A 13,013-nucleotide genomic window follows, 5' to 3' on the forward strand; every position below is an offset into this window, starting at 1 on the left:
CCCACCTAGTTTATTCCCTAAAAATTCATCCAAACTGGTGTACTGTCCTAATTACCACAAATTATTTCATTAAAGGCTCATTACTTTCATCAAGTTTGTTTATCTGTTGGACAAGAGATGTTGAAGAAAATCTAAGCATCCTACCTCTTGATTCATCTTTGCTGGAATCCTTGCTCTGGGAATATTTTTCATTATCTTTAAACAAAATTGCTGGCACAAAAGCCTTCAAGTCAATGAGATTCTCATAGAAGTTTCTGGCATCTTCATCTTCCCAGATACCCCCCTCCAGGTCATATTCTCCAGGCTTTCCTGGTGTGAAAATATCAATACCAGGTCCATGTTCTGCAAAAACAGTGAAACCATAAGAAAGTTATTTACACAAATTTACAATCTTCTATGAGGAGGCACATTAGAGATTAACTTTTAGGAAAGTATTAAACTATTTATTGCTCCCTCTGTTTTAACCTAAATATTTCAACACATACTTGAAAGTGTTTTTAACAATTCAATCTTAGTATTAAACATCAAGAAATTATCTTAAAATCATAAATTTCATTTTGATTGAAAATACAGACAGAATCAGAGGAAGTCAAATCAAGAAAAACTATGCAGCACATTATGTGGTATTAGAAATTATAACACACTTTAATAACATTAGCACTAAAAGTAATTACACTTTGGGTATAATGAACTGTACCCCACTGAGTTTTAAGAATTAAGTTTAAAAAGAAGAATTTAGTATTTAGAAGCATTCAAGAAATACAAATTTTTAAAGTTCAAGATAATTAAAGGCAAAAGATACTCATGGTTTCAACAACATCTCAAAGTTTAGATTTAGAGGCATTGAAAGCTGCACCTCTGCTCAGGAGGCCAGACAGTCACACCTAGTGACTTACCTGGCTCAACAATATGTTCCTGCCCATAACATCATGACCCAAAATACACTTCAAATGCATTTTTTAACAGTACCAGCTTTTAAAATACTAAAAATTGCATAGTATTAAAGGAAAGGATCAGGTTAAAAACATTTTTAATTTTCCATTTATTATTCTATCCCCAGAAACAAATCTATAGAGATATTATTTACATTTCCATAACTACATGGAATATACAATAGTTATGGTTACATATTAGACATAATTACTTTAATTAAAAAAAAAAAGTACTATTCATTAGCTGCTATCCTTCAGGGGGAAAGGCTGAATGAAATGAAATCAGCAGAAAGAACACACTGACAAAGGGTTTGGTTAGTTTTTCCACCACATCCAACCCAAGTCCAGGGTTCTGTTGACCTGCTTTAGAATCTGGCTTACCCTCTGGCGTTGGTTTCTCCTGGGGGAGGTCAGGCATGTTCTCATCCAAAAGATCAGCCAGAGACTGAGAATTTGCCAATAGCTTCTGATAGGACATTGCAAATTCCTCATATTGCTTGTGTCGGTCTTCACTTAGCTCTCCCTTGGAGTGGAGAATGCGCCTACAAAAACCAAACTTGCAGTAAGACCACCTTTTCCCTTAAAATGTTTCTGAGCTATGCTGAACCATTAGAAATTTCTCTCAGCAAAGCTAACTTGCCCTCTTTGAGGGAACTGTAACAATTCTAGTTTAGATCACAATAGCAAACATTTAAGTGACACTATTCTTTTTCCAAACCACACTGAAGTTCCAACTTCAATCCCACTGAGGGCAGTACAGTCACAGAAGCTCCAGCTTCCATGTCCAAAGAGAAAGGTCCACTTACTCTCTGCCACAATTAGGCTGTAATAGTCCTAAAAAGACTTACAGAGTAAAATAAAATGTTCAACTTTATCAACAAACTGGATAAAAGTTGCTTTGCACCTGTAACAATTCATTGCCATATTGTTTAAATGATTACATGAGCTATTATCAACAGGAGAGTCAAAAAATTTGCAAGCAGCCCACTGATTTTCCAACAAACCAAGATATTTCAAGGCTATCAGTCCAAATCATGAGCAGTTACATTTGTTTCTTCAGTTGCTCTTTATTTCCTTTTACAAAAATATTCATATTTGTTTCAAATAATAATTTTTAAAATTTAAATTTGTTGTCAAAAGTATTGCATTTGAAGGACCCTAATCACTGCTTACAAGTGCTGGAACCACTGATCAGACAACCTGTACTGAAATGAAAGCATCAGAAGTCTGAAAAAAGGTGCAAATGCCACAATTCCCAAAGCAGGCTGTATCATTACATTATCATCTGTAGGATTCCATTACCATTAGGCTTTTATTATGCAATTGGCAAACAGCCACAGTCTTGCCAAAAGACACAAGCATTCTGTGGTATAAGAATTCTGAAATAGCTAAGGCAATGTAAATTGAGGGATGTCAGTCTTCTTGTTCCAGGTTAATTGTAAAACAAAAGTAATTGCACACTCACAGGGTGAGCAACAAAATCCCTTATCCCTGCCCAGAACCAGAAGTGGACACAAGTGTCTGGCTAGAGAGCAAGAAGTATTAATGCTGGCAAAACTTCTATTTCTCTGACAAAACACACTTATTTATCATGTATTGCCTGCTCCTGCAAAGTACAGCAAAGAAAAATTACCAAATTAAATAACCACTGCCTATTTGTGAAGTGCAGTAGATCAGTTTGGATTCAGGAAACACATTAAGTGACAATTCATAGTTTTTCCATGGAGACAGCTGTCCACTGCATTTATACTTTCAGTTTGATAAACATGAGCATTGAAGCTCTGTGCTATTATTAAAAAACAAAAAAAGCGAAGTGCTGTAACAATAGTACAATACTTTCAGTTTTCAATTTCAGTTCCAAGAAGACAAGTGCTAGCAAATTCAAAGAATCTAAAGCAAATGAAGCAAACTTCAAAAAGCAGAGTTCACCTCTGAATACAATTACAAGTACAGCACACAGTACTTGTCTTACTTTATGTCTCTTCAAAGCACAAGGCAAGTTCAGCACATCTTTTATTTAGACAAAAGAAGCTTCTTCCATAGCTAACACTTATTTTTGAAAACTCTCCAGAAATTGTGAATCAAGGTGTTCCCTTCCAACAACACCACCTGGCAAGTTCTGTTGTGCCCTCAGCTGTGTAACCAAATGACCACCAGGTTCGGTGTTAAAGTCTATAGAAAAGTCAAAGCATAACTCAAGGTACTTTTTCCTAAATATCCATTTAACCAGCAATGCTTGAGTCTGTTTTAATTTTACCTAAATGATTCCACAGGTGACACAGCACTAAAGCCTTGTTAATTTAGCATAGTAATTTTCAATTAATTCAACCGAACTCTACAGCTTAAATTATTTCACTGTCATTCTCCTGACAGAGATAAATTGATGAGTTATTTACCTGACAAAATATAATAACCTAAACATGTGATGCAGTTGATGAACAAAAGGAAACAGTTCACTCTATTCACTTCATTGATTATGGAATAACACTATAAATAAAAACTGCAGCAAAATTGATCTGATTTTTAATACAGAGAACTCCTTTAACCAGTAAGATTACTGTTTTTAAAAAAAAAAAAATCAAAACCAACCCAATCAAACAAAAACACCCCAAAAAACTGCCACCCACAAAAAAAAAAAAAATCAAAAGCAAGTAAGGAATCAACTGCACAATCATTTTTCCAAAATCCACAGTTTAGGACGATTTCTATAATACTCATAGATCTCTTACACAGCAAATTTCTGTCTTGCCGTCCTCATGCCTTGCACTTCCAAAGCAATCAAATGCTACAAATCTGTTCTAGATGTTGTAAACAAAATCTGGTAGGAAAGTTTTTTGATGTCTTACTTAACAAAACCTATTCCTTAACAAAGCTTCTGTTAAGGAGTTCAAGTAAACACCTCAAAGTCCACAGACAGAAATAACGGAGTTCTCTTAATCCAGTGATAAATTATAGCTCTTCCCTTTCCTTCCCCTTAACAAAGCTTTGCACCCAAGTTCACAGGGATAATTCACATGACAAGGTGCTCAAAGAGGTGCCTCATCTGCCCTACTCAAAGCAGGCTCAGTGATGAGGTCAGACCAGGCTGCTCAGGCCCTGTCCAGTCATTTTTATCCAGCTGTAAAAATATTAAAGTATATAATAAATATTAAAGTATAATTCTCTGTCACAGATCGTTTACATTCTTTCTTCTTCTTGGTTTCTTAACATATTTTATACCTCTCATGAACTTTTTTCACTCCATTTCCTATCATACAGGCTTTGTAACACCCACTCATTGAAATACCAGCTAGAACCAATGTGCCCAGAACCAATGACAATTGTGAAAGTATAAAGGTTCATGTTCATTCACTTTGAAAAAATTACACCTAAGTCAGTAATGCACTTTGAACTAGTAAGGTACTTGTAGAAATAACAGTACCTCAAAAGTCAGTTTATGATCCTGTGAAATTCAACACTTGGCTGAGACCAGATAGGACTGCAGCACAAAACTCATCAGCACAATGAGTTCTTGCTTAGGAAACATAAAAATTTAATGCATTCCAAGCATACATTTGGTTCTGGATGGATGTCCAGCCTTTCAGCCAAAATATGTGTTTATACACAGTATCATGCTCGTTTCTATCTGACTGGAATGCTTCCAGAAGAAATTAAGCATGACAATTTTAAGAATAGCATTTGGGTTTAGGCTGGCTCCAATAATGAGAATTCAGGATGCTTTAAAGCCAACAAGTATTAAACAATGTGAACATGGCAGAAATAAAATTATTCAGATCTCAAGGTCTGCATATTCATACCCTGCAACATTAGTACTACATATAAATATTCAGAAGGACTTTCCTCAAATTGTCTATGCTCTCCAACATTTTAATACATTTATTTAATATATATTTGCCACCTTGGAATGTAACAGATACCTTCTTAATTTAACCTATGTTTTCCTTCATCCTGGTACACTAAAAAAAGTAAACAAGCCAAAGCAATTGTGGCATATGCTTCGTTAGATACGATAGTGTGGGTGGAAAAGGGAGAAATCAGATTGTGCCAACTGGAAAAGGACAGTACCAGCTGGGAAAGCAGCATTGCTCTCATGCTGATAAAGGAAACAGCACCAAACAGAGTGAAGAGAATTACAGCTAAAGGTCAACCTCCTTTTCCTTTAAAAGATATTCAAAGAGTTTGTTTTGTCTCTACTTTTTAAGTATTCAGAACAAATTTAGATTTTTTTTAGAAACACTGCAGAACACACTTATTTTCTACACACTGCTAACAGACTTTGTTTATAAATACTGCAAAAAATCTAGGCATTTCATAAAGAAACTAATTTTTATTCATAAGTAGAAAGCAACTTTCAATTGTCACCTGTTTTGTCTTTCAATATTTTGTAGCTCCCTGTGGTCCCTTTTCAGGTGTTTGGTCAAAGATGTAAAGTATTCCTTCAACAAATTCTGGAAGGGCTGTTGTTTCTCTGGGCTAATTATCTCACTAGGAGGAAAGCTCAAGTTAAACTTCTCTGCCACAGTTTTTACTTTCCTTGGTACCAAACCAGCAATGTCATCTCCACAGTGCCGACAAAAGCTGATAACCACAGAAACATGAGTGTGGGACTCTCGATCAGCGTTAATAATATTTTTAAGCTGCTCATAGATTAAAGACAAACCTTCCTTGTCAGTGAAAATCCCAACTATTGTCAATTCTGCAATGAAACGCAGATCAGTTCTTAACTTGGTAATGTTGGGAGTCTTCTCTTCTTTCCTTGCTTCAAAATGTTTCTTCCAAGCCTGAAGCAATGAAGGAGCAAAATCAGCGTATCGCTGGTGAAAGAGGGAACACAAGTGCACAGCGCAGTTCACATCCGATATTTTCAGTTTGGCCTCCACAATGGAAGCTACTGCTTCTGCAATGTATTTGCTTAAATTCAGGCTATTAAAGTCATGGGACAAGGAGTCCCTTTGTTGCTCTGTAATGGTTTTTAGCTTCTTAACAAAAGCTGTGTTCTTCTTCAGACTGGAGTCCAGTCTGCTGAAGAAGTTTTCCTCTGGACGGCTCTCCGGTGCGTTCTGGTTTTTGCTGCGGAGTTCTTTTCTTGCCTGATGGCGTTCCCAAGCCTCCTGATGGAGCTGATGTGCTTCCTCTTTCTCCCTGCATGACACAAAAATTAGTCATTTTTGTTATGGAGCCTTAATCTCAGAGTAGCAGTTCAAAGGAAAAAAGGTCACAGTTGGAAAATCTTCAGGAGTTCTAACACCTTACTCTCTTCTTAAATATCTACCAAGTTAATCCTAGAAAGCTAAAGCAACTGCTTCAGAAACTCTGTTTAAGTTTTGTGTTGCAAAGGGCAAGTACTACTTGTTACAAAACAAAATTTCTCAAATATTTGTTGGGATTAATATGCTGAACATATTAATCCGAACAGACTTTGAAAATATAAACACAAAACTCCACTTACTACAGATAGAGATGAAAGTCTGACAGAGGAAGAGGAAACAGCCTTTCAACAGGTTACTGCATTACACTTTAAGGAAAACCTTTTATTGCCAGACTACTGAAATTACACAGAAAATTTGGAATAGGTGAAATACATCTGTCCCAGATAGAATTTGGCTATGACATTGCCTCAATCTTAAAAGTGAAATATTTCAGACCTCAGAATGGCCAGAATCTCAGCTTTACTGGTCTAAAGATCCATCTTCAACACTGTACTACCGTTGGATAGCATACTAAGAAATGTGGTCTTGGTAATATCACATATTAAACTGCCAGTTTCTATTCTGAGTTTGCCATCCAGGTATCTATTTTTGAAATATTTAATCAGTCTGTGACTGATTAAAAGAAATGACAGTCATTTCTCACGTCAGATTTACTCCTGTTATGTACAGTCTGTAGATCTGTTAAGAGTCTATATTCCCAATTTTTGGACAATAACACTTCATCTTAAATGCATTTGTGCTTCTTTATTGTTCTGGTTTGGCTGGAACAGAGTTAATTTTCTTCAGAGTTTCCCTGTATGGGGCTGTGTTTTGGATTTGTGCTGGAATCAGTGCTGATAACACAGGTGTTTTCACTATTGCTGGGCAGGGCTTACACACAGTCAAGGCCTTTTCTGCTCCTCACCCCATCATGGAAGAGTCAGGGGTTGCACAAGGAACTGGGAAGAAACACAGCCAGGACAGGTGATCCCAACTGACCCAAGGGAATATCCCAGTTCATATGACATCATGGTCAACATGTAAATCTGAGAGAAGAAGGAAGGGGAGGCATGATAGGAGTGATAATGTTTGTCTTTCCAAGTCACTGCTACATTTGACAGAGCCCTGCTGTCCTGGGGATTGCTGGGGAAGTGGGGAATGAATTCCTTGTTTTGGTTTGCTTCCCTGCACAGCTTCTACTTTACCCAATGAACTGTCTTTATGTCAACTCATGAGATTTCTCACTTTTATTCTTCTGATTCTCCTCCCCATCCTTTTGAGGGGAGGGAGTGGCTGTGTGGGGCTGATGCCAGCTGGGGTTAAATGATAACATTTACTCAAGCATAATTGTGGTCTCCATGGTCATCACATGCTGAACACTATCAAACCCCCATAACAGAGACCAAAGTAACAGAAGATTACAAGTGAAAACTCAAAACCTCTTAGAAGTCATAAAACACAGACAGCCACATAAAATGTGACTGCTAACACTACATGCAGCTTCTTAAAAGTAGCTCCAGCACTTCATCTTTTGTAACTCTGACCACATTCCTGATAACGGAACTGCAGCATTTGGCGCAATTAAACCTTTAAAAGATAACTTACTTCAGTTGAGCAGCTTCTTCTTCTTGTTTCTTTTTCTCTTCCTCCTCTTGTTTCTTTTTCTCCTCTTCTTCAAGTTTCTTTTTTTCTTCTTCTTCTTTCTTCTTTTGCTCCTCTTCTGCCTTTACTTTATCCTCCTCTTTTTTCTTCCGCTCCTTGTCTTCCTTCTTTCTTTTATCCTCTTCCATTTTTTTCTTTTTATCTTCAGGAACCTTTAAAGTCTCTCTCTTCATGCCAACCTTCACATCATCTTTTGGCTTCTCCCTGCTGCTCACCGGTCGCCTTTCACTAAATTCTTTTTCTTTGTTATTTAACTGAGATTCTTTTTCTTCCATATTTGCTGACTTCTTGCGCTCAGCTGGCATTGTGTTACCCAGGCAAACCTGCAGAACCACAGGAAAACAATTACTTTTAAATTGCTGTTGATATTTCAGTCATTTTTTACAGCCCACCCATACTCCCTTAACTCACAAACGTGTGACTCATCAGAATAAAGGTTTATGTTTTCTTGAACTAAAGAATAGACCTGACAGGTAAAAATGAATCCTTTTGTAAGCATGTTGTTCTGCAAAGCTGTCTTCAGCACGAACTGTGAAATAAAAGCATTGTGAAGTTTCTACAACACAAGGAATTTAAGATCTTGAACATAAACAAGTCCATCTGAAAGAAAAATAATTCAAGACTGATGAAAACAAAGCAGCCTCAACTTACAAATAAGTACATGCTTGATACATCTGCACCTCACTGACCTTTCCACACATCTCCCAAGAATATTCCCCCTTCCACTACCACTACTTAGGCTCACAGGACAATGGTTAGATGGGACCTCAAGTGATTCAGCCTCCTGCTCAAAGTAGGGTCAGTAATGAGTTCAGACAAGACTGTTCCAGTCTTGAAAAGCGTCAAGGAAAGAAACTGCTCCTCTCTGGTCAACCTGCTCCAATGCTTGATTATCCTCACTGTGAAAAGGCACCAACTTGCTTCCTTCTTTCCTCACCCCTTCCCAGATTCCCCCAGAATCTCCAGCACTCAGCACAAGTAGCAGCTGAAGAGCAAGCAGTGCTGACTAAGTTGTACACACAAACTTCCCTGTCAGCAGAGCAAATGGAAATAATACCAGAAAGGCTGCAATTATCAAGACTTATCAAAGGCTACAATTTCTCTCTCCTTCTACTCAACCAACGTTTTTGTAGGAGCTTTAGCCTCTGTGGGGTTTCCAGCCCTCTAAGCTTTGGTTTCACTTAGCTAAGGATGGAAAAGGTAACACATACTGAACACAAAAGGGTAAAATCACGGTACAATTTTGATTAGGAAGAAACTGTGATGAGCACCTAATTCAGCCCCCTGCTCCAAGCAGATCAGAGGCTTGGCTAAGGCTTTAGTATCTCCAGGAACAGAGAAGCAATGGTCCCTTCTGGGCACACTGACAAAAACCTTTCCCAAATACCAACTTGGAAATTGCCATGCTCCATACTGTGGCTTTTTTCATCGCATCCCTGCACAGCTTAGAGAAGCTTCATCTTCACTATGGTCTCCCATTAGATTGCTCTAAGATGGCAATAAGAGTTCCCCCTCTCTTCTTACAGATCACGAACCCAGTTCTCTCTGTTTCTCTTCAGATATGTTCTCCAGCCTCCCTGTGTTCTTGGTGATCTTCCAATGGACCTATTTCAGTGTGCCAATGGCTTTCTTGGAACCAGAGAACCCACAGCTGGATGTGGTAAGTACTGGGCAGAGGGGGAAGACTCACCTTCTTCAGCCTTACAGTTAACTCCTGGTACTACAGCCTAGAATGCAAGGGCATTCTGCTGACTCATGTCAGGGTCAGGTGGGCCAGGCAGGACCACAAGAGGCAATTAGAACCACCTAGGCTTTTACTTCAGGCTACATCTATTTCTTAAAACCTAAAATAATCTTCACATATTTACAAGCTTCAAATTAAATGCATGCATAGGTGGGACTGATGGGATACCATTGCAAGTGATTCCTTCTGAAGAGCCATCACTTTGTTTTCATTAGAACACCAGTTTGATTCCCAATAGCCACCCCTACTTTTGTCTTTCTAACTTTTTACTCTGAATGATGAAAACATGCTAGATTCACCAATTTCCTGCATCTATTCAGAGTGCATAATGAGACACTTGCATTCCAATCTAATGCAGAGTGTTTATGGTATTAATTTTAACTATTTTGAAATATGTTTATAAATAAGATAAAGAAGACATGTTTCTTAAAAAGCATTGCACATTCCCTCTGCCATCTCCCAAACAATAAAATGACAGATTACTGTCTATCCCACCCAGATGAAACGCTACATAAATATTACAATATTTAAGGTGCTCATCTGGGGTTTCTGAAGAAAAAATGGTCTGCAAAAATTTACAGTATCAGTATTCACACATGGGCAGTGACAACTTACCAACAGGGAACCTACTCATGACTTGGCCTCTGGCAGCAACTGGCAAAAGCACCAATGGAGAAATGTCTCTGACACTGATTTATGGCAATCAAAGCAGCATTGCTTAAACAAGCAGTAGCACATGTGGCTCCCTAATGCATGTCTACAACTATAAAATTTCAGACCTCAAGAACTACTTCAATTTCAAAAACACTGATCTTAAAACAGTATTATTATAAAATCAGTACTTAACCAAAGAGGGAAGGGGTTGCCTATATTTAAGGAAATGCTGGAACAGCATGTCACAATTCCAATTCTCTGAACAAAATATCCAGCTACACATGTAACTTTTAACAACATGGTCTTTTACCACAACCATTATGGTACTTGAGCTCTTACTAAATTTAGGAACTCAGAATTCTGTTTTAAAGATCTGATGTTTGCTTCTATAAGAGCAAACCAGAGAAGATGAGAAAAAAAAAGAAAAGGGATGGAGCATAATTGGGCACATTATGGTTTCAACCACAAGACAGTATTATCTGCTTTTTCCCAGTGAACACTGGAGTCCAAAAAACCCCCAAAAAATCTCGTTTTACTGTAGGTTTCTGTTCTGTATCCCAGAACAGGTATGCTGCAATACTTCTCAGTACCTGCTACGTGTACAGCTCCTTATCTCCCAAACCTTTCCGATGGCTCTGCCAGCTCGTTTATGCCGACACCAAACGCCCGGGGGCAGGAGGAGGCGGTGCGGGGCTGCCTCCAAGCTACAGCTCCGCACGGGCTCAGCTCCCAGCCGCGCACAGCCCCCGTGACAGGCACAGAGAACTGTCCCACAAGCAACTTTCCCAAAAGCTGTGGGAAGCAGGGAAAAGCGGAAACAGACTGCTGGCTCACCTGGGCCCCATTTCCGTAGGAAACAAGGCTGAAGATGGCATGGAAACATCAAGAGAAACTTTATTCTATTTATTATCTCACATTTACATGAATGTACTGATGAGAAGGTATAATAATGACATGAACTCCATAAGCCAACAGACAGGACGAACCAGCACTCACACTGGAAAATTAGGAAGACCAGAGAAAACAGACAAGACAAACATCTCTTTGGGCTCTTGGCAGCCCATTTCTGTAGTGACACTTACACTAACACTCCTTCTCAGTTTCAGCACCAACAGATAATATGTTTTTAGAGGGAACTATTTCTCCTAATTTTTCAATATTTGACATACATTGACTCATTGTAGTTAAGTCAATTTTTATTGTACTTAGGTTTCTACTTTTTTTTAAACAATAATCTTGGAATTTGAAAGAACAGGACTGGGTTTGTGATACCCAGAGCTTGGAGACTAAAGAAATAGCCTTGAAATACAGCAGTAGCATTTAAGAAAAACCATTTATGTTTGTCTTGAGGAAAACAGAGTAACATTCAGTATCATGAACCTACACACAATTCAGAATAAAAGAATAAACATCAACACTTTGGCCCTCAAAGCAATCCTCTCAAGTCAATAAAGCCTGCAGTAACATGATCCAGAATCCCCATGCTTACAAACACAGGTATGAGGGAAGGAAATACAGTTCCATTAAACTAAACACAATGAGATTTTTCACTAGAAGTTAAATGGATTATATAAACAGTCCTTTCTGCAGCTACTCTGTTACAAAAGAGATATGGGAGATAACAAATGTAGGCAAGATGTGCTACCTTTGACTGAAAAACCTCAAAAGAGCAACAAACTACGCCATCACTAGTTATCACACCACTAGAAGGTTGAACGTTTCAAGAACTGAAATGTAATTAAGGTTCTCCTAATGCAAGGGAAGGTGCATAAGAAAAATACCCAGTCAGTGAAGAGAAAATAAACGTAGAGATTTTGGAAGATGAGATACAGCACACAGGGAAAAAAACGTAGTGCAGAGAGAGAGGAGTCCCCCACACAGTGGCAGGGAAGTTTCACAGACTCACAGAATATCCTGACTTGGAAAGGATTCACAAGGATCATCAAAGTCCAACTGCTGTCCCTGCACAGGACACCCCATGAGTCACACCCTGTCCCTGAGAGCACTGTCCAAACACTTCCTGAGCTCTGTCAGGCTCTGTGCTGTGACCACTGCCCTGGGGAGTTGTTCCAGTGCCCAGCCACCCTCTGGGTGCAGAAACCTTTTCCTGCTATCCAACCTAAACTTCCCCTGACAGAACTTCAGGCCACTGACACATCTGGCCGGCCTGTCCAACAGCCGGGCACTTTTACTTTCGCTTCTGTACCTCTCGGGGAGAATGTTTTGCTGCGGAACATGCATGAACGCGCTTTCCACCGTGAAACAGAGGCCTATAGACAAGGCACTAAGTATAAAAAGACTCTTTCGCTAGCACCCCAGTCCCCGCTCGCAGCTCTTCCGCAGCCCAGGCCCTTTCCCGGATGGGAGCAGCAGCTCGGGCACAGCAGCTTCCGCTCCCGTCCCGGCCTCCCTCTCCCCGCGCTCTCAGGCACCGCCACCCGAGCCTTCCCCACTCCGAGCCCCACGGCCCTTCCGCCAGCAGAACCCCCCTCCCCGTGCCCCCGCCAGGCCCCTGTGCCCTCCTCCGGCCATCCCCGAGACCCCTTCCTCACACACGCCCCAGCACCGCCCTCCCGTCCCGTCGGTGCCCGCTGTACCTGTGCCCGGTGCCGACATGGGCCCGCCCGGCGCCGCCGCCGCCGCCTCCTCCTCCGCCCCTCGGAGGCCCCCGAGCGCTTCTGCCCTCACGGCGACCGGGCCGCCGCCGCGCTGCCTGACCCACGGCACCACCCCGGCCGAGCCCGCCGCGCCCGCCCCGCCACGCCCGGGCGCGAAGGGAGGAGCGGCGCCGCTTCACGGCGGCGGAGCTGCGGCTGCGGGCGGCGCGGAGCG

The 13,013-nt window shown here is 40.3% G+C and overlaps 1 protein-coding gene across 1 annotated transcript in view; it reads right to left on the reverse strand.

Annotated features, from left to right (window-relative positions):
* Positions 1-12,850, reverse strand: part of LOC116995571 (regulator of nonsense transcripts 2) — a 52,098-nt gene extending 39,248 nt beyond the window's left edge. The window contains exons 1-5 of the mRNA XM_033058413.2: positions 12,779-12,850; positions 7,727-8,106; positions 5,295-6,074; positions 1,314-1,474; positions 145-342 (exon numbers count right to left, since the gene is read on the reverse strand). Of these exons, the coding sequence (XP_032914304.1) occupies positions 145-342; positions 1,314-1,474; positions 5,295-6,074; positions 7,727-8,088 (1,501 nt within the window). The 5' untranslated portion in view covers positions 8,089-8,106; positions 12,779-12,850. The remainder of the gene's footprint in view (positions 1-144; positions 343-1,313; positions 1,475-5,294; positions 6,075-7,726; positions 8,107-12,778) is intronic.
* Between the last annotated feature and the right edge of the window lie 163 nt (positions 12,851-13,013).

The sequence above is a fragment of the Catharus ustulatus genome, chromosome 4, assembly GCF_009819885.2.
Source record: "Catharus ustulatus isolate bCatUst1 chromosome 4, bCatUst1.pri.v2, whole genome shotgun sequence".
Lineage (NCBI taxonomy): Eukaryota > Metazoa > Chordata > Aves > Passeriformes > Turdidae > Catharus > Catharus ustulatus.